Source organism: Canis lupus, chromosome 17 (assembly GCF_003254725.2).
Source record: "Canis lupus dingo isolate Sandy chromosome 17, ASM325472v2, whole genome shotgun sequence".
NCBI classification, from domain to species: Eukaryota; Metazoa; Chordata; class Mammalia; order Carnivora; family Canidae; genus Canis; species Canis lupus.
Window position 1 is genome coordinate 31,124,835 of NC_064259.1, and position 27,310 is coordinate 31,152,144.

At 34.9% G+C, this 27,310-nt stretch overlaps 1 protein-coding gene and 1 pseudogene across 3 annotated transcripts in view; one reads left to right on the top strand and one right to left on the bottom strand.

Moving 5' to 3' along the window:
• SOS1 (SOS Ras/Rac guanine nucleotide exchange factor 1) overlaps positions 1 to 27,310 on the bottom strand; it is a 146,482-nt gene that overhangs the window by 68,892 nt on the left and 50,280 nt on the right. For all 3 annotated transcript variants that reach the window (XM_025454107.3, XM_025454108.3, XM_049095776.1), the window contains exon 2: positions 7,375 to 7,500. In XM_025454107.3, the coding sequence (XP_025309892.1) occupies positions 7,375 to 7,500 (126 nt within the window). The remainder of the gene's footprint in view (positions 1 to 7,374; positions 7,501 to 27,310) is intronic.
• LOC112665186 (U6 spliceosomal RNA) lies at positions 16,208 to 16,304 on the top strand (annotated as a pseudogene).

A 27,310-nucleotide genomic window follows, 5' to 3' on the forward strand; every position in this document is an offset into this window, starting at 1 on the left:
AATAACCATTGAATTGAGTATATAAAATCTCAAGAACAAGACCTAAATTCAAGAAACGTATATCTAAACCCAATTCTCCTTCATTTGTCTTTTCAACACCAATCATAACCTCAAGTAGTATTTTGCACTTGAAACCTCTAAGAATTTTTTTCTTCACTTTATTCATCCATACTAAAGTACCTAACTTCAAAACTATTTACACATCATGGAATCAAGGGTCTACACTTGGTAATAGTAATTTTTATATTTTGAATCCTTCATTGATCATTAATTTTTAACAAAATAATTTCTAGTACTTATTCAGTTAGAATTTCCACTGCAAGTGAAGGAACTCATATTAATGTAAAAGCTGAATTTCCATACTTTCATACTTTAATATAATTCACTTCAAAACATCCTCTTAAGTTTTTAAATTCCATTTTCAGGATACCATAGTTAAAGCCAGTAGAGGTCGCTATTAATTTAAACACATGTATGTAACTAGTAGTACATAAAAACTATTAGATAAAATTAAACATCATCATTACAAGTCTGAATAAAAACTTTTGTCAGTTGCTATTAAAATGGAAAATAAAAAGATTGCTATGTGATACTCTGGGGGAAAAACATGTTGATTCTAGGACATGTTAAGAACAAATTTATAAAGTGAGAATAGTTCAACCTATTCCAGTTAAATAAATTTTCTCTTCATCTACGTTTAAGGCTAAATCAGCTGCCCAACATAAGAAGTGATCGTTTCAATTCTAATTAATGAATTAGAGGTGTGTTGAAAGAAATTATTGTAATTATAATTTCACATACTTTTTGAAATGCCTAGTTGAAAGCTATTTGCCAGGACAGTATATCTTCATATAACACAGGCAGTATAGAGGTCCAAAATATTGGGGGTAGTCTGGCAGGTGAAAAAGGAGAAAAGAGAAGGGGAAAACGGTGGAAAGGAACAACCAAAGCAAAAATTCTTTTCCGTTTTCCCAGGAAACAACTTGGTAATCCAAAAGTAACAATTATAGATAGCCCTGTGGATTGCTAATTTCTTTTTCTTTCTTTTTTCCCCCTCAACTCAGAGTAAGATATAATAAATTTTTTGGTAAAGATTTTTATTTATTTATTCATGAGAGACAGAGACATAGGCAGATGGAGAAGCAGGCTCCTCACAGGGAGCCCGAAGCAGGACTCAATCACCGGACCCTAGGATCACACTCTGAGCTGAAGGCAGACACTCAACCAACCACTGAGCCACCCAGGCCTCCTAAAAATAATAAATTCTTAATACATTTCACATTACATCCTAACACATCATACACATACTAAGCTGGAACAAAGTTCATAAAACAGAACCTGCCCTTATTAGATGCAATGCACTGATATTTTCTATTCATTTAAAACATGCTGGGCAATGCACTAAAGTGATTTTATGACTTATTAATGGGTCATGACCTAGAATCTTAAAAAGCACTGGTGTATAATGGTGAGAGAAAAGCAGAAGAGAAGCTGAACTCAGTATGCCAATTCTAAATATACTGAACATATGTCTTTTTGGGGAAAAAAAGACATTGGTGGAATTACAGAGGCAAATGAGACAGGAGTAGAGGTGGAAGAAAAAAGAATAGCAATCCCTTCCCATCTCAGTTGTATCCATCTAATTCCAAGTTTATCTATTGTTTTGAGAAAGAAGGGGAAAGAAAATCAGGAATGATAAAAGAGGAAGCAAGAAAGGGAAAATAATACTGATGAAAAATACATTTTAAACTTACTTCTTAGTATATTACTGGAATCAAATTACCAACTGTATATTTAGGAGGTAATAATCAGAGTCAATGTATGGGAAAACTGGTAGGGTCAAAAAATAAAAGTGCCTTAAATGTCAAAAGGCCAAGTTGAAAGAATCACTTTATCCCTTGTAGTGGCAAATTTAACAGAGCACAATAAATTTTTACAATTATTTTATAGATTTTAAAAGTTTTTTTTAAAGCCCAAAGAGGAATGATCAATGAAAGATTCATGAATTAAAATTCTAGTACTCTGCTACTTTAATAATTTCATTTGTTTGAAATGAGAAATTCCATCTTTATTAATATCTAGTGGCTTTGGAAAAAAATGAGATACAGAGCTAGGTTTAAGGTTCAACTGTCTCTTTATTAGCAGAACCCTCTCTTTTCCTTTACATAAAAAAAGGATCTAAATAGATATCCTTTCAGATCAATTCCAATACAAATATTCTAGGGCCTATGAAAATTCCCACACATGTATTTCAGCGTAAATATTCAGACCCACAGGTACTTTTGAAGTCCTATTAATAGTAATAAAGGCTTACTGTGGGGAATTGGGGGGGAGGGTCCTAGAAAGGTATAAAATATGGAGAAATTACTTGGGAAATCTAAACGTTAATAGAACACTTATTAGAAATTATAAAGATTCTTTAGGATGTGAAGGAAAAGAAGTTAATTTAAAAAAATGAATGGAAAAGTAAAGCACACTTTTAAAATTTTAGATTATAGCTCATAGAAAAAAGAGTCTTAGGTAAATTAGTCCAAGAAAGCCTGAGTTAAATGAGAAGAAAAATGCATCGGTATCATAAGAAATCAAAGTTGGTTAAATACAGGACATAGAGGCCAGAAAGGGAAAGAAGAAAGACATTAACAAATGGAAATCAGTTTCGTTAACCAGAGAAAAGAAGAAAAAGAACAAGTACAATTATGAAAGGATGAGACCTAAGAAATTAAATAAAATATACTTTACCAGGACACAGAAAAAAATACTATTATTTTTTGCTTCTATTTTTTAAAAAGATTAAATATAGAAAACGAACATAGGGAGAATAAACTAGACTGGAATAATTTTATACCTATGTTCTAAATATTAAATTATTTTGAAAAGACAGAAACAATACATACTCCTCCTCTGCATTCCCAGAGCATTCGTATAAATGCTTCCTTATTCATCCTGAACACTGCCTGACAGGTAGTAGATGCTCAAATATTGGTGGTATGGATTAGTTAATTTTGGCAATATCAATAAAAAGAAATCCCTTTCATTTGAACTATGACAGTCCCTAACCTGTGATTATCTGTAGTACCATTTATCAAAACTTTTAATTAACGTAAGCAAGATTATAGATATGTATTATATAATCCATCAGTTTTCAAGTACTTTTGAAGTATCTTTTCCCAAAATTACAGGGCAACTAAAACTTTTAGTTTTTCATTAAAACGAATCCCCTTGGGGCCAAATATTAAGCTTGAATTGCTATTCTACTTTGTTGATACTTTAATCGAAATGTATTCTTTAGAAAGATTAGAAATGTATATATTGCACTAATTCAGATGGATCTATTTTTAAGTAAAATTTTTAATATGGCCCCCATATTTTAAAAAATTTTGATGAACTCTCACCTCAAAATTTATTTGAAGGGCTTGCAAAATTCATGGCCCTTATTATTTTAAAAGAAAGCTCTATAGATGTATTAAAGAAATTAAATGTATTAAAGCAATTAAACAAATGTATTAAAGAAATTAAAAATCCTAATGAATGAGAAAATGAAGAATTATTTTCTGATAAAAGAATCTAAGACACCATTATATTCATTTAAATATCTCTACATACCCATATTCTTGTCTAAATAAACTTTAGGGAATGGCACAAGAACAAAGGTATTTGATTATTGAATGGAAAAGACCCAAGTTTCCACCTTTTCTAAAAATCTACCATTCTGAGGGTTGTCTAACATATAAAATAAGGAGAATAACTACAGAGTTGTTATAAAGACAAATATGTATGTAACAGTACTCTGAAATCACAAAGCCTATTACACAACTCATTGTTATTTCTATTATTGTCATATATATTCTCTCTTCCAACCATTCCCAATCCCAAAGCCAGATCACTGATATATCACATGGCTATATCTATTTTAAGGGTCCAGGTTAAGTGCTTGAAAATAACAAGATAAGGCATAGGGTAAACGTATACCTTCAAGATCTCAGAAGTTTTCTGAACACTAAGAAGCTATAAAGTATTTTTTATTACTTAGAGTCTTGAGGGCTTGAGGGCCTACATATTGGTTAAATCTGCACAAGTTAAAGACTAAAGAGACTCAGTAATTTCCAAGAATTAATGGAAATTTCTTCAATATTGGAAAATTATATATTTGTTTCTATATTAATTAAAAGAAGAAGGCTAGATAAACATAGGTATATAGTATATAGTACAAGGTATCTAGAAAGAGCTGAATTTGAGTTTGTAATGTTATCAAACCAGGAAATTCCTGGAATGTCCTCTAACATCAGATTGTCAAGCAAGATGAGATCTGTATTCTAATACAGCAGGCAAAAGGATGAATGCTGCATTTTATAAACACTGTGGGAGAACCTAACTAAGATCCAAAAGAGCAATTGCAACTGGAAATGTTCATGAGAAGAGTCAGGCAACCAGTTCTATTCAAGATCTACTCTGAGTCCCAGTGTAATTAAGTATCTAAAAGAAATCATGAATATAAGATAGCTGATCTTATAATTCAATGGGAAAAATGGGATAAAAATGTATAAAACCTACTTTGAATTACTTAGGAAATCAAAGTGAATTACTATTCCATCATATAAAATATTTCTACATCCACAACCTCTGTAATTCAGTGTTTTTAAGAGTTTTATCTCTTTGCTTCAGCTGAAATCTGTTCTCCTGAAGACTTCTAGATCAAAAGCTGCCCTGTCCCAAAACCCACTTGAAGGTAAATTTAACATCTTTTCCACTCCCCAAGCTGTTTCTGGGTCATGTAAAATCTTGCCATCATCTGTGTGACTTTATCATCTATATTAAGGACACATAAAATACCCTGGCCTCTTAATTCCTTGAATACCTCAACTTGGGGACCTTTGCTTCTAGCCCAGCCACCATCACAGGGCCGCATCCTGCTTTGTAACTGTGTTACTGAGGAAATCTTAAATTCCAACAATTTTGTCTCTGATCCCAATCTATTCTTTTAATTCTCTCACTCAGGTATTTCAGTGTTATCAGTTCTCTGACCTTATTGAGAAATCCAATACCCTAGTTCCATGCATGTTTTTCCAGTTTACTTGCCCTCTCCTGGCAGAACAGCTGAGCTGGAATGTACATCCAGAAAGCTTACACTTTTGGGGTTAGTCTTGGCTTCACTACCTTTTAGCTGTGACCTTGGGCAAGGGCAATTTATTTAACCTCTCTGTGCTTCAGTTTCCACATTTATTCATTCAACATGTATTTCCCGAGTGCCTTCTCAGTGCCAGACATTGTTCTGGGCGCTAGGAATTTAGCAGTGAGCAAGAAAAATAACCTTGGAGCTTACATCTAGTAAGGGGAAAAAATAGCACCATCTTCATGGTGTTATTAAAAACTTTAAATAAAACGTAAAACATAGAAGTGTTTTAGAACAGTGCATGATACTATAGCAAGCACTCAAATATCGGCCATTATTACAGTTCACTTTTTTTCCCTATCCAGTTTGGATACACTTTTCAGAAGTTTCTTTCTTTTTTTTTTTTTTTTTTAAGATTTTATTTATTTCTTCATGAGAGACCCAGAGAGCACAGAGAGAGAGAGAGAGAGAGAGAGGGAGGCAGAGACATAGGCAGACGGAGAAGCAGGCTCCATGCAGGGAGCCCGATGTGAGACTTGATCCCAGGACTTCAGGATCACGCCTGGGCTGAAGGCAGACACTCAACCACTGAGCTACCCAGGTGTCCCTTTTCAGAAGTTTCTTATCGGATATGCCCTCATATTAATTCCTCAGCCTCCTAGGGAACTAAGCAGGGCCTGGGGTATTTAGATATACCTCCTACCTAGCCACTCTTTGTGATAAAATCTTTATTTAATTCTATGTGTGTTGTATTCTGAAAGGTTATAAAGCATCGCTATTATTAAATTCCCTCATTCCTTGGCCTATGGTTCCACTGTATATCCATGGTGAAATACGTTCAACCCAACTATCTTTTTTGTGCCCACATTTGAAAATGGCAAAAGAAATGTCAGAGAAACTCAAAGATTTGTACCAGTATATATTCAATGTCATTAAAGTCAAATTGATCCTTCATGCCAGAAAACTATATTTCTTCCAGCTCTATCTCCCATTTTTTACAGGTAGAATTTCAAACCTTTTTTCTTTTCTTTTTTTTTTTAATTTTTTTATTTATTTATGATAGTCACACACACAGAGAGAGAGAGAGAGAGAGGGAGGGAGAGACACAGGCAGAGGGAGAAACAGGCTCCATGCACCAGGAGCCCAACTCGGGATTCGATCTCCAGGATCGCGCCCTGGGCCAAAGGCAGGCGCTAAACCGCCGCGCCACCCAGGGATCCCACCTTTTTTCTTTTTTCTTTTCAGACTTTTGACTCCTTCAGATGCCTCTTCTAGGAGGCTAATCCTTAAGCCACAAAACCTATGTGATTAGTTTGTCCCTTTTATAGCTTCCCACATACCTTTTATTCAGTATATCACATAATGTTATTGCCCATACTCCCACCTGTATCTCCTCTAAACTAGAAACCCTAAAAACACAGGGGCCATATCATCTTACTAGGAGATTGCAAGAACTTCCTAGATTTTTATGTTTCCTTCTCTTCCAACTGGTGGGAAGGAGTTCACTTACTATCCAAAATACATGTAACAGGAATGCCTGGGTGGCTCATCGATTGAGCATCTGCCTTCAGCTCAGGGCGTGATCCAGACATTGAGTCCTGCATCAGGCTCCCCGTGGGAAGACTGCTTCTCCCTCTGCCTGTGTCTCTGCCTCTCTCTCTCTCTCTCTCTGTGTCTCTCATGAATAAATGATAAAATCTTTTTTAAAAAATAAAATAAAATACATGTAACAACTGAAGATCAAAACATTAACTGACATGAATTAAAAAAAAATTTTTTTTAAATTTAATCTAAGTAGGCTCCATGACCAGCGGGGCTTAAACTAATGAGCCTGATATTAAGACCTGAGCTGAAATCATAGTCAGACGCTTAACCAACTGAGCCACCTAGGTGCCCCAAATGAAATGTTTTATAAATGATAGTTGGCTTTAAAAATGAAAGAAACACTTGAACATATTCCACTTTAAAGCTATGTGCGTGTGCTTAAAATTCTTGCATCAAGAAGTAGTATTTGGAGGCCAACAAAAGTTCATTCCAGATTTAAAGCCAAACATGGAATAACTGGACAGCTAAAACATATACAAGTTATCATACACCTAATACAAAGAATAAATTCAGGCTTCATTTTTTTAGTACCACATATATATTTTGTGGACTTGAAGAGCAAACTCTTCCGCTGACATTACAATAAGTACAGATTAGATATATGTGTGTATATACATATCTGTATATATGAAGTAAATACAAGGCAAAATTTAACATACCTCTACATCTGAAGCACTTCGGGGCTGAGCTTGGCATAGCATATTTAATAACTGCAAAATTAATTCTTCAACATATTGAAGAGCATCGTCACTAGACTCAAGAGTCGGATGAACTTGTCCCTGGACCTATAAACAAAAAGCAAAAGTAATTAAAATGTAGATTTGTACTCAAGTATACGATCTGGCTTGCAATACAGATTTAAATATTATGACCCAGAAGTCAGTTCTTAAACTTTTTCCCAGCTACATATACCATCTAGGCTTATTCACATGCTCCTGGAGATTCAGATACTTAACCACAAATTTCAATATATTTTTTTTCTTAAACCACAGTTACCTTGAGGTGTTGGAATGCAGAGAGGGAGAGAGAGAGGATAAGCCAGGAATAAAAGATGCAGTTTATATGGTTTTCATCATGAACCAGTGGTAGGAGAGAAAACAAACAAACAAAAGAAAACAACAAAAAAAAGTGGTAGTTAGATCATTTATTACTTGGGCAAAATTGACCTCCCATGAGTCTCTAGCCCTTGTTCCACTCTCTTTCCCACTAAATGATAAAATCCAAAAGGGATTTCACCAATATAACACCAGCACATAATAGAAACTTGATAAATGTTTGTTGAATACAAAGTCACCTTATATCAAAGGACACAAAATGAGCACTTCTGACAATCTGTGACTGTCTCTGCTTTAGTAGTCACTTATTCATAAATGCATAATAATCTTTACCTTCATTTTCCTCAACTGTTTCTTTGGAGGTACATTAGGCCACTGGCCTCTGTAAAACTTACATTTTAATAACCATCATGATAGTCTTTACTGGCATACTTTGCCATTCACTATGGGTCACAACTATTTCTCTCTCTCTCTTTCTCTCTCTCTCTTTTTTTTTTTTTTTTTTTACTTTTTAAATATCTTATTTATTTGAGACAGAGATAGCATAAGCAGTGGGGAGGTGCAGAGGGAAAGGGAGAAGCAGACTCCCAACTGAGCAGGGAGCCCGAGCTTAGGGCTCAATCCCAGGACTCTGGGATCATGACCTAAGCCGAAGGCAGACATTTAACTGGCTGAGCCACCCAGGTCCCCCTATGCCCTACTTTTAAAAAATGGCAGAAATATCAGTTCCAGGAGACAACATATATTTTAAAATATGCTCAGCTCTCCAAAGAGTGGCAGAGTTCTCTTTGGAGGAAAGTGCACAATACTCGCTGCCCAAGCACATGTAGTATGGTTTATACTATTATACTTCATCAGCAGACAAGGTATGAAAGCCTCAGTGTAGGGGGACATTTTAATAGTATACCACATAAAACTTTCTGAAATGTATGTTATAAGTACATAGGGGGCGCCTGGGTGGCTGAGTCAGTTAAGTATCAGACTTGTGATTTCTGCACAGGTCATCTCATGGGTCGAGATGAAGCCCCACATCAGGCTCTGCACTCAGTAGGGAGTCAGCTTGGGATTCTCTCTCTTTCTGCCCCTCCCCCCACTCATGGGCACTCGTACTCTTTCTCAAAGAAACGAATCTTAAAAAAACATAGTTCTATATATATATACATACATATAAAATACTTTTTATATAAGCATTTAAATTTTACTTTTTAAAAAATACATTTAAATTTTTTAAAAATGCTTTTTATAAGCATTTAAAATACTTTTTAAAGAAGAATTTTAGAGGCAAATAATACAACAGTTCACGACTGTAGGATGGGGTGCTACATCAAATATGAGACTTAAAACAACTTATTATTATTTTATAGGTGAAGAAATTAAGCCCCAAAAGACTTAAATAATTTGCCCAATCATTTTTGGTCATATTTAGGATAGCAATTACCAACCTGATTGTAACTGATTTGTTTATAAATCTCTCCACCCTATTAGATGACTGAATGGCTGTACAATTAAAATAATGGATAGAGTTTGGACTTAGAACCCAGAATCTGTTTCTCAGCTCAGTGCTTGCTATTCACCATACCATCATACTCTAATGTGTATAGCTAATGAACCTTGTAAACCTATTTCCCTTCAACACTTAACAAGATTAAACCACTTTTTTGTTTTTAAACTAGAACTTCACATATATTTTATTTATTAATTTGAGTATAGGTGACACACAATGTTACAATGGTTTTAGGTATACAACAGTGATTCACCTTCTCTATACCTATGCTCACAAGTAGTTACCATCTGTCACCATACAATACTATTATAGTATCACTGACTATATTCCAGATGCTGTTCCTTCTATTCTCTTATTAATCATTCCACAACCAGACGCCTGTATCTCCCATTCCCCTTCACCTACTTAGCCCATCTCCTTAGCCCCTTCCCTCTGGCAACCATCAGTTTGTTCTCTGTATTTATAGGTCTGATTCTTCTTACAAAAGTTTTATATTTATTCATTGAATTGCATGCACCCACTGGCTTGAATGGCCTTCTCTGATACCCTTGACCTTCATGGCTGATTTATCTTCATTTATTAGTAAATCTTAACACCAGATGGTGTGCTTTTCTTGGGGGGCTCTCAGTCAACACAATCTATTCTACCTCTCTTCTTTGCTCCTTTCGCATTTTCTTGTGAAGTTCCTTATTTTCCTCTATCTCTTAAGTATGAATTATATTGTTTGTTTACTCCCTTCTTTTGTTCTTTCCCCCCAATCTTATTTACTTCCACATTTTAAACTATAATCTATGTAGATGACTCAAAATCTACTTCTCTCCTGAGTTTTAGACATGTACTTCAAATCACTTACTAGATATCTCCACCACCTATCCTACCCAAATCTCTAATATATATATATAACTTGGGGAGAAAAAGGAATTTATTATAAAAGTTTAATAAGAAAAACTGTATCTCGGGATACCTGGCTGGCTCAGCTGGTGGAGCATGTGACTCTTGATCTCTGGGTTGTAGGTTCAGCCCCACACTGGGTGTAGAGATCACTTAAAAATAAAAAATAAAATCTTTTTTTTTTAAAAAAAAAAGCACTTAAAAGAAGAAAAACTGTATCTCACACATAGAACTAAATTTAAAAAAATGAAAGTATATTTGAGAAAACACAGTATAGACAGCTCCTGTTTTCACAAGATGTAGTACTGGAAACTGTAGCTATAATTGGGGTTTACATTCCCGTCCAACGCTCCAGCATCATATGAACTATAGCTACAGATTTATAAAACCACAGAATTTTAGAAATAAAAGGGTCTTTAGAAGTCATTTAACTCAGCCCCACTATTTATTTAGCAAATGAGAAAAAGGAAACACCCACGATCCTATAGCTAACTAGTAATGCTGTAAATATTGAACCTGGGCCTCCTGGTGTTTGGCTACAGCTCTTTCCACTAAACCCTTGACTGTCAAATTTGGAGTCTGAGGAGTGTCCTAGTAGACACACTAGCATAAGGAAAATGTCCACAAACTTTATCTATTCACATGGTAGAGTTCCATAGAACACTTGGCTGGCTTGAAGTATGCTGTCATACTTTAATGAACATTGGCATGTAATAAATGCAAATGCAGCACTTATAAACCTGTATAATCTGAAAAGGTACAATCATTTTCATTCAAAATTATAAGCAAAATTTATAAAATTATAAAGTTACTAAAAATCCAGCTAAAATGCTATAGATAAAATGAAAATATTTAATCAACAATAATTTTAATTAACTTTTAAAAATATCAAAGCCCTCTGAGGTTTAGGTACACAGAAACGCATTTTAAAAAGTGTTCAGGGGGCAGCCCCAGTGGCGCAGCGGTTTAGCGCCGCCTGCAGCCCAGGGCGTGATCCTGGAGACCCTGGATCGAGTCCCACGTCAGGCTCTCTGTATGATGCCTGCTTCTCCCTCTGCCTGTGTCTCTGCCTCTCTCTCTCTGTCTCTATGAATAAATAAATAAAATCTTTTAAAAAATAAATAAATAAAAATAAAAAGTGTTCAGGGAAAGTGTAAATTAATCAGATATTTTTTTAAATGTTCTTTGTTTTTCAAAGAAACCCATGGAAACAATATAATTCTTCACTAATATATATATATCCATCTCTGGCTGCTCTTCAATTTACACTTTATGCTGAAGCAATTCAAACTATTTGCAGTTTGCTAAAACATGGCATGCAGTTTTACTCACACTGTTCTCCATGCCTATCATTCATTCTCTGTCCCTTTCATCTGCCTGTTTGGCTTTCAAAGCCCAGATCTCATCTCATTTGGGAAGACTTCCTTGTTTCTCACCTCTTTCTAAGGTAGAATTAATCTCATTCATTTAAATGATTTATTGACTCTATTAAGTACCAGACTCTATTGGTGTGGGATACATAGAGATAAACCAAAAACAACCCCTGCTTATAGAGGCCTTTATTCTGCTAATGCTTACCATATTTTTGTTATCAGTCTGTCATACTGAATTACATTGCATGTTCCCTTGTTTACTGGATGGACTGTGATGATCTAATTGGGCAGAGCCTTGTTTATCTAGTTATAGAATCTTATGCTCTTTATTTTGCACTCTAAATCCCTGACATTGACAGTATATTCAAAGCCTTGGTGCTATAGGGATGAAAGGGATAAAATATTTCTTTCTTGGAATTAAGATTGAAAAGGGGATAGTGGTAAGGCTTGAGTTTGGGTGATTTCAGGAGCATATACCCCGAAAGCAGAAACTCAACATATAAAGACAGAACTAAAATAGATGCTTATTATGTAGAATCAAATGAACTGTATATAACCAGAGTAGTGAAATGCTATGGTTTAAACAAACAAACTTGATATTGCTTATAATTTAGGCACATACAATTCAAATGTTGGCTAGGTTTGACACCTCACATGACGCATACAATTTTAAAAATTTAAATTCAAACCATTTTATTCACTGATAGTTACTAATTGCCAAATAAAACCTATTAGATAAGTTAATCACAAAGAATTAGGCTTAAACAGAAAATAATGCATGGTGCCAGCTGTTCTAAGTTTATGAATATTAACCTTTACCATATCTTAAACTTGTCAAATGAGGATCACAAGGTTCATTCACATGAAAGACTAATGTTATTTTATTTCCTTAAAAACAAAAACAATACTTCAAAACCTCTGACTGAAAAGTATGGACAATGGTAAATGTTTCAAGACAAGAGAGCACCAATTCCTGAAATACACACTTTGCTCTTTATTCTTTTAAGGAAGATGCCGTTAAGAGATTTCTTAATGAGCAGACATAAGTAGTATTACATTTCCTATACAGACAGAATAAAAAAACAGCTCTTTTCTATGAGTGTTACAGCTGTATAGGGTTACAGCTAAAGCATTCCATTCCACTTAAGTGGTACTCAAATGTATTTAATAGATCAAATGATCCAAATTATTCAAGACCATACAGAATAGGTTACCCAGCCAAATCTTACGACAGCCTTCAAAAGTCATCTACAGCTGATATTCACTGAGGGTGTGTGTAACACCAGTTATAAAAAGCATGATGGGTTTATACATCAAATGTGGGCTCTATCTTATATACGGTTTTCAAAATATATTTATTGACATATATTTTTTAAGATTTTATTTATTTATTCATGAGAGACACAGAGAGAGAGGGGGCAGAGACACAGGCAGAGGGAGAAGCAAGCTCCATGCAGGGAGCCTAACATGGGACTCGATCCCTGGTCTCTAGGATCACACCCTGGGCTGCAGGTGGCGCTACACCACTGTGCCACCAGGGCTGCCCTATATTTATTGATATTAAAAACTTCATATACTTCAAAAAATATAATTAGGTAATTTAAGTAAAGCAAATGCAAGAACTTCAGTAAAGAATTAATGTTAACTATGGATAAGAAATTCATGTGATCATGACAGTGACTCATTCTTTTAAGGTATAATCATTATATTCAACTGAAGATGTCATGTTGAATTTTAAACCTTCTTTAAGGACTGCTTGCATCTATCTTGATGGTCTGTTTTGTCTCTAGTGGTTTCTAACAGGTTCAGAAGCAACTTTGTTGACTATTATTGCCAGATTTTGTGGAATTTGAAAAAAAACAAAGGGATCAGGTCTATTTCAATTCCTAGTTGTTTGATACAAGTCCTCTAAGTGTATTCAGCAACCCCTTGGGTAAACTGCCAGAAAACACTATGTTGAATTCTGATGAATTTTTCATAGCCTTTTCTAGCTAATGGCTCTCTGAAGAATTAGAAAGGCTTCTGGAGTGTATTTTGTCCTATCTTGAGCACAGATCTGCTACTTTTATTTATAACTACAACAGAGAATATAAAATAAAACTGGTATTCTCAAAATCTTTATCCTAGCAAATAATATTAAAGATTTGGATTGTTAAATTTCTTTCTCAGTGTTACAATGATTATTTAGCCAACATTTGAGGTTTTAGGTGCTTATCTCTCCTCATTCATAGATTTAAGAATCACAGCAAAAATCCTTTGTAAACAAAATTTAAGAAGCCAAAAAATAAAACAAATCAGAGAATTTAAATCTTTTCTATAATTAAATTGACTAAAAAGATTTTCTCATTTCTTGGAGCCTGTTAATTAGCCTTTAGGCCCATATATATAACAATCTTTCTTTCCACACTTCCCCTTATTTGCTGGGGACACAAAGAGGAATAAGGACATAGCATCTGCCTCACAAAGAGTTCAGCTCACAGAGGAGCTAGACATGTACACAACTGACTTAACAATGTGATGGGGCTAAAATGTAGTTATATTTAAGATAGAGTGATGACAAAAAAAAAAGGGAGTGACCCTGTTGATGGTGTGAGGAGTATCAGAAGTCTTCTCAAGCAGGGTGCCTGAGTGCCTCAGTCAGGTAAGCGTCTGACTCTTGATTTCAGCTCAGGTCAGGATCTCAGGGTTTTGAGATTGAGCTCCATGTTGGGCTCTGCGCTGGGCATGAAGTCTGCTTAAGATTCTCTCTCTCCCTCTGCCCCTACCCTCCTCCAGCTTGCACTCTCTCTCTCTCTAAAAAAAAAAGAAAGAAAGAAAAGAAAAAAAAAAGTCTTCCCAAGTAAAACACATATAAACTGGGGCATAAAGAATAAGATATGAAAGGCAGCACTTAAGGAAGCAGGGCTTTTACTAAAAAAGCCAGCATACAAAAAATTATAGAGGCCAAGACCAAATGATATGTTGGGAAACTTTAAGAATTGGGTCTAAGAGCACCTGGAGGGAAGGCTAAGCCTAAAGGACAGGTTTGTGTTTAATGCGAAGAAGTGGGGAGGTGAGTGACCAGAGAAGTAAAGAAAAACTGAAAGGTTTTAAACAAGACACTGACATAACTAGATCTGTTTGCTCAAGAATCTCTCTGGTATCAGGATGAAGATTGAGTTGAAATGAAGATGAGACTGAAGGAAGCAAAACTAATTGGAAGGATGGTATATAGGCTCTGGAAAAACAAACAGTGAAGGCCTGAACCAAGGCAGAAATAGGGGGAGGTGAGAAAGTGAGGAAGTGTGTTTGGACAACTATTTTGAAGGAGAGTGGGGGCAACAATGAGAACCACCAACTTAACCAGTATAGGAAATATTATAAGAGGACAGTATTTTGCAGAAATTCAAGTTGAGCACTTCAGTTTAAGGTTCTTGTATCTTATGTAGTGAAACAAAGCTGAATTTTTTTTTTATCAAGTGGTTTTGAAATTTTTATTTAGTTTTTTTTTTTGGTTGTAAAGAATTATTTGCCCTAGTAGTATTTCAAATACTCAAGTAGCAAAACTACTTAAGTACTGGGTGTTTATGGAAGAGATATATTTACTTTTTAACCTACTAGTTGTCATAACTACAGGACGTAAAGAGGGCTTATTTAATGAATACTTGCAAATAACTTAGTCCCAATTTTCAAGATTTTTCATTTTTACTAATGTTAAATGATTACAGTAAATTAACTGAAATAAGTAAAAATTATTTAAGACAACTTATCACATATTTGGTCATGTGAGCAAAATATAAATAAATAAACAATTTGAGAACCTGTGTACACTGTAGAGGTAGCTTTTGACTACTACCCATGGCCCAAAAATGTATGCACAAAAATAATTAAGATAATTTAAACTGTAATTAAATTTTTAAAATAAAAGCAATGAAAAAAGATATAGCTAACATATAGCAAAAACTTTAAATTATAGGAAATATAGTCACTGAAAAAGTCTATCTCATACCATCTGAAGAAATTTTCAATTATAATAGGAGAAATTTTAAAAACATACACATTTAACTCTTCATTCAACGTTATTTTAAGATTATTTATTTACTTATTTATTTGAAAGAAAAAGAGAACAAGTAAGCAGAGCAGAAGGCAGAGGCAGAGGAAGCAGCAGACTCCCCACTGAGCAGGGAGCCCAACGTGGGGGTGATCCCTGGACCATGGAAGCTGGAAGCAAACACACTTAACCACTAACCAACTGAGCCACCCAGGTGGCTCTTCATTCAAAATTAAATTGTAAATGCCGATGTAAGCCTGGGACATCTCATTGTACCAGAAAGGAAGGAAGCTCTTAGAGGGGAATGGGTCATAACAAACAAAACAAAACAAGAGAACACAGAAATATCATGAAGAAGCTTCTCATGGGACGCCTGGAAGGCTCAGTGGTTGAGCATCTGCCTTTGGCTCAGGGTGTGATCCCGATCTAAGGATCCGGTCCCACATCAGGCTCCCCACAGGGAGCCTGCTCCTCCCTCTGCCTATGTCTCTGCCTCTCTCTCTCTCTCTCTTTCTCTCTCTCTCTCTCTGTCTCTCATGAATAAATAAATAAAACCTTAGAAAAAAAAAAAGCTTCTCACTTGCAAAATATGGGCTAATTCAAGAACCAAATCAACCTTAACTAAAATATGTTGAATCTGTGCTCATTTGCTAGCACATATACTAAATTTGAAAAACACAAAGAAGATTAGTATGGCTCCTGTGCAAGAATGACATGTGAAATACAATGAATCTATAAAAAACCAATGAGGTCAAATGATGTTTATAAAATACCAAACTCATTAAACAGCACTGGAAATAACTGAGGCATCAATTCTTTATTCTGAAAGAATTTATATACATTCTTCTTTTCCTGTCTGAACTATGCTCTGGGATAACCAAACAATCCAAGCTGATGAGGAAATCTTCCTTACAGAAGGATTCCAGATAAATGTAAAAGGAACACAGAGTTCAAAAAACATCCATTTGCAACTTGAACAACATAAATTCAGACATTAATCCAGCCAATGAACTGTTATATGAAGAGTTCATCTTTATAAAGAAGGGCTAAGGCTATCACCTCCTGAATCCCCTGATCAATTTTAGATAGCACCACTAAAATTGGGGTCAGACTTGATGCAGTGTGAAGCCACAGCACCACCTGTGAAGTAATCTTGCCAAAAAAGCTAAAAATAAATCTAATAAAAAATCCAGAATGTTGAACATCTTGCACAACTGTCCCAGTTCCTGCAACAAGTCAATTGGGAAAGGAGAGTCTATAAATTAAAGAAATTTAAGAGACATAACAACTACATTTAATATGCAGATTTTGTTTGGCTCCTGATTCCAATAAACCAACTGCAAAAACGACACTTCTCTGGTGCTTGTGTGGTTCAAGTGGTTAAATGTCTGCCTTCAGCTCATGATCCCAGGGTACTAGGATTGAGTCCTGAACATTGGAGAGTCTGCTTCTCCCTCTCCCTCTACTCCTCTCCATCCCCCACCTGCTCATGCTCCCACTCTCTCTCAAATAAGTAAAAAGCTTAAAAAAAATGACACTTCTCAAATGGACAAATGTGAATTTTGACTAGTATTACTAGATGACACCAAGAAACTGTTAATTTTGATAACTATGATAATGGCATTGCAGTTCTATAAGAAGAAAAATGCATACTGAAACAGGTAGGGAGGAAATGACCTCTAATGAATGTGATCTGCTTTAAAGTCCTTTGGGAAAAATAAAAAGGAAGGTGGATAAAGATGAAGTAAATGTGGCAAAAGCTAGATAACTCTAGGTGATGGACACATGAAGATTTGTTCTGCCTACTTTGTATATGTTTAAAATTTTTCTTTAAAAATATTGGTGTGGGATATAAAAATATTACATATCACCTACAGAGACTATCACCAATGCAAATTCACCGTATTCCTACTATTCCCTTTGGGAAGGTCTGGGGATGGGCCCCATGATCTGTATCTTTAATAATACCTCTGGAAATTCTTGCAAGTGATCCTGAGATCATACTCTGAGAAATACTAACATAGAAGAAAGAACTTCTAAAGTCCTAAATATATCTAGAGATGTTAAGAGGAACACTGATAGAAGATCTACAACCTGAGCTAACTTTTGAAAAATGAATGGAAATCTTCTGGGTGAATCAATGAAGAGAGCAATCTAGCAGGAATACTGCGGGTAAATACACAAAAATATGAGAGAGAATACATCCAATGCCCTGATCTTGGTTTCTAACATCATTCTCCAAAGGAGAAAGAAGGGTTCTTTGCATATATGGTTGATTCTAGGTCTGGGGACGGGTATATACAGAATGAGCCTAGAGCATGTTGTAATACTGGAAAGTAAAAAAGTGCTCAAAAACCAAAAGAGTAGGGTATGTCAAAAAGACCTAAGAGGGGAAAAAAAGAAAGAATGAAAGAAAGGGAAAAACAACACAGGAGCCAACATGAAAGAGTTTCCAATGGTCAAAGCTGGTACAATCTGAGCAAGAAAAGAGTACTGGATTATAACCCAAAGTATAAATAAATAAGTATCCATGAGGCTATCCTGATACATATACAGATAGATATATGAAACATAAATATATATTTATTTTCTGAAATAAAGGGAGATGGTCTCTTTTCATATATATATATATATGAAATATATATCATTTCCTTTATACATATATGCAACTATAAAGTTACTCCCTCCCCTATCTTTTCCATATTCTTTAGAAGCAAGCTGGGGGACGGGTACTTAATACTATCCTCTTTAGTTACAATCCATTTCTACAGCATACATAAAGGATGGGGGATGGAGGAGTAACCTTATACTGGATAAAGCTAACAAACACTACCTTGGCCAAGTGCTCAAAGATTAACATCAACAATGACAAGTCATGCTAATAACAGGTACCTTTGATATGCTATGACAAAAAAATGGCACTTTGCTTCTGTAGTTTTCCTACCAAAAACGTATGACCTCAGTCTAACCATGAGAAAATGCAAATCCAAATAGAGAAGCATTCTGCTTCTCTAGAAGTACTGACCAGTACTTCTCAAAGTCATCAAGTACAAGAAAAATCTGAGAAACTGTCACAGACCAGAGGAGGCAAGGGAGAAAAGATGACTAAATGTAATGCGGTAATCTGGGTGGGATTCTGAAGCAGTAAAAAGAACCATGTGGGAAAACTGGCAAAATGTGAATAAGGTAGTAGATTCAGTAAATAGTCATATACTTATGTTGATTTTTTAGTTGTGACATACCACAGTGACATATGGCATTAATAAGGAGAAATTAGGTAAGGGGTATACAAGAATTTTCTGTATTATCTTTGCAACTTTTCTGTAAATATAAAACTGCTGTAAAGTTTATTTTTAAAAATGTGGGTTGTGGCTGAAGTAGTACTAGAAAGAAATTTAAAGCCTTACCGTTTATATTAGAAGAGAAGAAAGGATGAAAATGAATGGGCTAAGCATCTGATGTAAAAAACTGGGGATGGGAGGAGAAAGATATATTAAAACAGCACTACCTAAAAGAAAGAAATAAAAAGCAATAATAAATAAAAAATAGGTAACTCCCTGGACCTCACACCATGCCACGTGCAGCTAGAGAGAGAAAGTGGGGGTCTGAGAACAAGGTTACAGGCCCTCACCAGACATCAAATCTGTCAGTGCCTTGATTTTGGACTCTATACCCTCCAGAACTGTGAGAAATACGTTTCTGTTGTTTATAAGCTACCCAAGTCTATGGTATTCTGTTACAGCAACTGAATAGGCTAGATACAAACTATACAGATAAAATCAAAGATGGACCAAATACATAACTGTGATGAACCAAAGATTTAGAAACCTTTAAAAAAGTATGGAAGAACATCTTTATAATTTGAGGCAGTAAAGAATTTCTTTGAAGACACAAAAAGCATAAAACAAAGAAAAATCATAATTCAATCTCTTAAATTAAGAACTACTGCTTCATCAAACAAAATACAAAAAATACAAAGCTAAGTCACACACTGGGAGAAAATAAATGGAGCACATATAATCTACAAAGGATAAATATCCAGGATAAAGAACTCTAAAGTATTAATAAAAACAAACTCCATTTTTTTTTAAATGGGTAAAAGACATGTAAAGGGATTTCACATAAGAGGAAACACAACTGCTGCATAAATAATACAAAGGTGCTCAGCTTCAACCTTGTAAATATTCGGGTAAACAGAAATTAAAACTATGAAATATAATTTCAGATCTTACTTTTTTGACAAAAATTTAAAGTCTGAGAGTATCAAGTGTTAGTGAAGATGTGAAAAAACTTCATTCATTACTGGTGGAAATATAAAACAACATAACCTTTTGGATTAAAGTTTCAGAATACTGGGGTGCCTAGGTGGCTCAGTTAAACATCTGCCTTCAGCTCAGGTCATGATCCCAGGGTCACAGGATTGAGCCATGTGTTGGGCTCCCTGTTCAGTGGGGAGTCTGCTTCTCTCTCTCCCTCTACCCCAAACCCTCCCCCTGCTCGTGCTCTCTTTCTCTCAAATAAATAAAATCTTAAAAAAAAAAAAAAGGTTTGAAAAAGCCTAGTAAAGCTGAATATACATATATTACATGGTCAGCATTTCTGCTTTTTATTATATTATAGATGAACTCTTTTTTTCCCCCAAGTAATAAGCTCTATGCCCAATGTGAGGCTTGAAGTCACAACTGTGAAATCAAGAGCTGCACTGTCTACTGAGCCAGCCAGATGCTCAAAGAACTCTTAAATGTGTGCAAAAATGAATAAGCACAAAAATGTTAATAGTAAGTAACGTCTGAAACGCAAAACTTGGAAACAACCCCAATGTCTATCAACACAATGGATCAATACATTGTAGTAAATTCACAAAGTGGAATATTATATACTAGTGAAAGTGAGTGAACTAAAAGCTGCAGAGTAACACAAATGGCTCTCAAAATCATAATATTGGGTAAAAACGTAAGTCACAGAATAATATAAACAATATGATTCCATTTATATCAAGTTCAGAAAAGGCAAAATCAAACTATGCATTGTTCAGAAATTTACATATGTGATAAAACTGTAAAGAAATGTAAACAATTGATTAATCCAAAACTCAGTAAATTGTTACTTCCAAGTGATGGGAGAGGACATGCAATCAGGTAGAGAAACTCAAGGGCTTTTTAAGTATTAGAAATACCTTATATCTTAAACCATGTGTTACATACATAGGTGTTCATTTTAAACTGAATGTTAGTTACATGCACTTTTTAAAATGTATGATATACTTAAATTTTTTTTTAATTAAAGGATTCTGAGTAATATTTAAAACTATTTTTTCTAGTCTTGGAAGTTTTTAAGTATTTTCTTCAGTAAATGTTATAAAATATAAATAATACATAACTTTACGAGGAAAAAATGTGTTTATTGTTAATTTGGATAATGAGTACTGAGCAAAACAAATAAACTGATGCAACTATAAGATTGACAAGTTTTGGGTTTTTTTAAAAAAAGGATTTTATTCATTCATATGAGTGAGAGAGAGAGAGCACAAGCAGGAGGAAGGGCAGAGTCTTTGCTGAGCACGGAACTGGACCTGGGGCTCGAACCCAGGACCCTGAGATCATGATGACCCAAGCCAAAGTCAGATGCTTAACCACCTGAGCCACCCAAGCGCCCCTACAAGTTCTTAATTGTTAGCAAAGAATGTTCATAGTTGTTAAGTTAAAAAGTTCTGATGATTTTTTTTCTTGCATTTATTAACGAGGTAAAATCCATACTATGTTCTATAGTCAGAATTTAAGTGGTTACTTGTCTGTTTTTTTCATTTTTATGGAAACATCAGTTAATAAATAGGGAAGAAATCCTAGTCTGATTCTGATTAATTACACAATAAAATCAGGTTGTACTTATTTCCTCATATAATCTCATTTTAAATTCTAAAACTGGAACCAAAATTTGTTAACTCTGGTGGAAGAAGATTTGTGTTTAGGCCTATGTATATATACTTAAGAATAAAAGGTACTATAACTTTATATGTATACGTTCCTTCTATTCATCATAGGGCATTTTTATTTTTAAATCTTTGCAAATATTTAATCCATGTTATAATTTTTTTATAATTTCCCTGATTTTTAATTCATAAATATAGCATCTGACTATTCACAAGTTTCTGGATTTTTTATTAAAAACTTCTCCATAAGGAATACTCTCCTAGGTCATATAAAAAGGATATAGAAAATGATACCTGTTTAAGAATTAATAGTAAAGTTGAAGAAAGGAAATACAAACACATACAATCATAAAATCTAAAAGTGTTGAAAAGAAAGAGCCAGAAGTGACTTTGTATCCTAAGTTCCCACCTAAGGAGGATGTCTTACAAAATGGCTTGAAAATACAATGCATCACATCAAAAAATTTAAAAAGCTGACAAAGTACTAAGAATAATCAAGTTTTGGACTAATTAAGCACGGGAGCCTGGCTTCTTTGCCTTGTTACACACTATTAGCTTTTTATCTTATTTTTAATAAAAGTTAGAGCCGGGGCAGCCCGGGTGGCTCAGCGGTTTAGTACTCCCTTCGGCCCAGGGTGTGATCCTGGAGACCTGGGATGGAGTCCCACGTCGGGCCCCCTGCATGGAGCCTGCTTCTGCCTCTCCCTCTGCCTGTGCCTCTGTCTGTGCCTCTTTCTCTCTGTGTGTTTCTCATGAATAAATAAATAAAAATCTTAAAAAAATAAAATAAAATAAAATAAAAGTTAAGAGTACTTATAGTTAAACCCTTGAGTGAGTTTGAAATTTTCACCCAGAAGCATCTTATTTCTAATTTTAATGTCTGCTCCAGGGAGAAAAGTAAACCTGAACTGACTAGTATCATGAACTGTTCAATTTATTCCATTTTGTTATTTATATCTCAATAATGAAAATCAAACTTGAAATAGGGACTTAAGCCCTCAGCTAGTATGTAGCCAAGAGACAGGATATAGTTAGGTATTTTACAAAACTTGTTAAAAATCTAAATTCATGTGGGAGCACAGCCAAATTATTCAAGCTACAGAAGGAAGAGAAATAAAATAAACACTACTATATAAACATCAGAATTAAGATTATAGACCATCTTAGCCTGATAGAATGTTTGGTTCTAAACAAAGTTCTTCTAACCTTCCTCTTACAATTCTTTCATTCATGCAACAAATATTTGTTAAGCAGCCTATATGCTCAGCAGTGTAGCAGGCATTGGGGAAAAGCAGAAAAGACAAAGTTCTAGTCCTCGCAGAACTTAAATTCTTTGGTCTAGGTTGGACTTGTGTCTTTTCCATCATTTTCCTCTGTATTTTTGGCAAAGAAAAATGAAATCTATGTTAACGAAAAAATAAAGAAGAATAGAAAAATAAGATATCTTAATGTAATAATCAAAATTTACCAAAGAAGAGCCAGAAAATCTAGCTAGGTTGTAAAGCTCCATAAAGAGGTGAAGGCCATAGAAATGGATCTAGGAAATAGTACAAACTAAGAGTGAATAAAATCTCAGTCCAGGGTAGACCACAGAGCAGTGAAGGACAGGACAGAATCTTGGTAGCACCTACCTGCAAGCAGCAAGCAGATGAAGATGAGGCAAAACAAAAACCATTGTCCAAGAGCTTTAAATGTTGCAAAATTCACAGTATTTTGAGAAGACCAATTCATGAACAATTAGCACATAATTGGTGACCTCTTAGAGTAGCATGCGCAGAACCCAAATGGCAACTCAAATGAAACTCAACAAAATGGGACTCAATTGTCTGGCCATTGTGGAATAAATGGGAAGAGAGAGAGGGGAAGAGAGATCCTAAACGCAGACTGCTCCTGGGGGGAAACTCTAGGGAAGAAAACAAAAGATGTAACTGTAAAAGTCTTAAAAAGAGATCCAAAACACAGAAGGTAAAGGAAATACCCAACTGTGAGTCAAAAATTGATTACTCTTGTTATTTCATGCATTTTAAAGGAAGACATTTTACCTATGTTGATAAAGATTTAAAAGAAATCACTTGTTTGTGTGGTAAACTTCCCATTCAACACCCATGTGCCAGAGATGAGCACACTGCTGACACATTCATTCAGGAAATATTACTTGAGAGCCTGCTATGTTTCAGATACACAGTATACACCTAATGGATATCCTATTACTTCTTACTGGCTTTTATTTCTAATAAAGGTTTAGTGGCTAATGAGTTATGTTTTCCTTCTGTTTCTAACCAAAGTGGATATTGCACGTGTAATAAGGTGGCCAGAGATAAATAGGCAAATACAAACACAGACTGGGAAGTATACTAAATTAGACATTTTGTTTGGGGATAATCTTTTAGAACCCATTTGGGAAGAAAGCGTAAGTAAACAACAAATTGGGAAAAGGGAGGAAAAGTATGCAAAAGCTGCAAGGGTACTAACCTGCCAGCTAGGACAAGTGGGACCTCTTTTCTTGCTTCTAATAACTCTCCCTTCCCCCATTTCTGGCTTTTCTACGCACTTCCAGCAGTTCCAACAAAAGGAACAGGTCCCTGGTCATCATAGAGTAACAAGCCCCAGAATTACCTTCCCACTTTGAAAAATTTATAAAACCAAATATATGAAACAAAGATTTTCAGATATTGGGAAAAAGGCAACTCAAAACTATGATGCCTAAAAGGAAGGGAAATCAATGAGGTGACCCCTATAACTGCTCAGCTTCTGCCAGGAGGCAGTTTTCAGGTCTCTGAGCAGGGAGAGAGTAGAGGAAGGACTCAAAGGAAGCCCGGAAATCTCAAGTTAAAGAGACAGAAATCATACAGGTCAAAGTGGCCAAATATGTGCAGTAGGGTGTGAAAATGGAGAAGACTGCCCAAGACAGAGGAAGCTCTAGAGATCTGCAGAGTACTCTCAAATCTATGGCTGAGTACTGATGTGCACAAGTGAGAAAAAATTTCTCAAGGCCAGGAAAGAACCACCAAAAGGGCCGCAGACAAAACAATTCCTAGAGCTCACACAGGAGTGGGATTAGTTCATGCTGCCATCAGCCACAGTGGAAAGATCTCTTAATACATGGAATATCATGTAAAGTTCTTAAGAAAATACTACCTCAGTAGTAAAACTAAAACCTGCTTTGGATCTGCTCTAACAAAGCTTAAAGCAAGTCTCAAAAGGTAAACGTATCCTAAATAATTTAATTACTTGTCAGAACAAAATACAATACTATTCATAAAATATAACAAAATCCAGTACACAACAATATAAAATTCATTAATTTCCAACAACCAATAAAAAATTACTAGCAGGCAAAGCAGCAGAAAAATATAACCCAAAAGCAGAAGAGTTAATCAACTGAACCTGGAAAATGGTAAGGATGATGGAATCAGCAAAGAAATTGAAATAGCTAGCATAAGGCCACAAAACACATCTCCACAAATTCAAAAACAAAACAAAAAACAAATGAAGTCACACCATGCATCTTTTCTGACCGCAATACTATGAAACTAGAAATCAGGCACAAGAAAAAAATCTGGAAAGAGCATGAATACATAGAGGTTAAATAATGTTACTAAACATTGAATGGGTCAACCAAGAAATTAAAGACATCAAAAATTACTTGGAAGCAAATGAAAATTAAAAAGCAGACAAAATCTTTGGGATGCAGCAAAAGTGGATCTGAGAGAGAATACAGTATTATAGTAATACAGGCCTACCTCAAGAAGCAAGAATCTCAAGTAAACAACCTAACCTCACATCTAAAGGAGCTGGAAAAAAAGAACTACAAAACCCCAAACCAGCAAAAGGAATAAAAATGAAGGAAATATTAAAGATTAGGGCAGAAATGAAAGATACAAAAACAAAAAAAACACAATAGAACAGATCAATGAAACCAGGAGAGATGGTTCTTTGAAAAGATCAACAAAATTGATGAACCTCAAGCCAGACTCAAAAAAGGTGGGGTGGGGGAGGGGACCCAAATCAACAAAATTACCAACAAAAGAGGAAAACTAACAACCAACATCACAGAAATACAAACAACTGTTAACAGAATATTATGAAAACCTATATGCCAACAAATTGGGATAACTCAGAAGAAACAGATAAATTCCTAGAAACATAAAACTTATCAAAACTAAAGCAAGGAATGATAAAAAATTTGAACAGACCAATTGTCAGCAATGAAACTGAATCAGTAATCAAAAAAATTTCCAAAACACCGAAGTCCAGGACCAGATGAATTCACAGAATTCTACCAAATATTTAAAGAGTTAATACCTATTCCTCTCAAACTATTCAAAAGAAAAAAATACATATGTATATATATATATACATATATATGAGGAAGGAAAACTTCTAAATTCTTTCTATGAAGCCATTGTCACCCTGATACCAAAACCAGATAAAGACACTACAAATGAAGAGAACCCACAGGCCAGTATCTCTCAGGTATTATATATGCAAAAATCCTAAACAAAGTATTAGCAAACTGAATCCAATAATTCATTAAAAAAAAAAATCATACATCATGACCACGTGGGATTTATTCCCAGGATGCAAGGGTGGGCCAATATTCACAAAATAATCAACATGATACATCATATCAATAAGAGAAAATATAAAAATCATATGATCATTTCAATTCATGCAGAAAAAACATGTGACAAAGTACAACATTCAGGGATGCCTGGGTGGTTCAGCGGTTGAGCATCTGCCTTTGGCTCAGGGTGTGATCTCAGAATCCTGGGATGGAGTCCCACATCCGGCTCCCTGCATGGAGTCTGCTTCTCCCTCTCCCTGCATCTCTGCCTCTCTCTCTGTGTCTCTCATGAATAAATAAATCTTAAAAAAAATAAAAAGTACAACATTCATTCATAATTGATAAAAAAAAAAAAAACCCTCTGCAAATTAGGTCTAGAGGGAACACACCTCAACCCAATTAAGGCCTTAAATGAAAACCCACAGCCAACATCATATTCAATGGTGAAAAACAGAGCTTTTCCCCCTAAGGTGAGAAACAAGGCAAGGATGTCCACTCTTAACCACTTTTTTCAACATAGTACCAAAAGTCCTAGCTACAGCAATTAGACAACAGTAAAAATAAAAGGCATCCAAATTGGTAAGGAAGACGTAAAATTCACTATTTGCAGATGACATGATACTATACACAGAAAACCCTAAAAACTCCACCAAAAAATTACTGGACTGATAAATGAAGTCAATAAATCACAGGATACAAAATCAATGTACAAAAATCTGTTGCATTCCTGTACATTAATAATGATGTAGCGGAAAGTGAAATTAAGGAAATAATCACATTTACAGTTGCACCAAAACCAATAAAGCAAACTTAACCAAAGAGTTCAAAGACCTATACCCTGAAAACTATAAAACACTGATGAAAGAAATTCAAGATAACACAAAGAAATGGAAAGATATTCCATGCCTATGAACTGGAAGAACAAACATTGTTAAAATGTCTATACCACCCAAAGTAATCTACAGATTTAAAGCAATTCCTATCAAATACCAACAATATTTTTCACAAAAGTAGAACAAGCAATCCTAAATTCGTACGGAACCATGAAAGACCTTGCAGAGCCAAAACAATCTTGAAAAAAAAAAAATAAAACTGGAGGTATCATAATTCCAGGTTTCAAGTTATATTACAAAGCTGCAGTACTTAGAACAGTATGGTACTGGAACAAAAACACACATCAATGGAATAGAGTAGAAAACTCAGAAATAAACCCACAATTACATGGTCAATCCATCATCAACAAAGG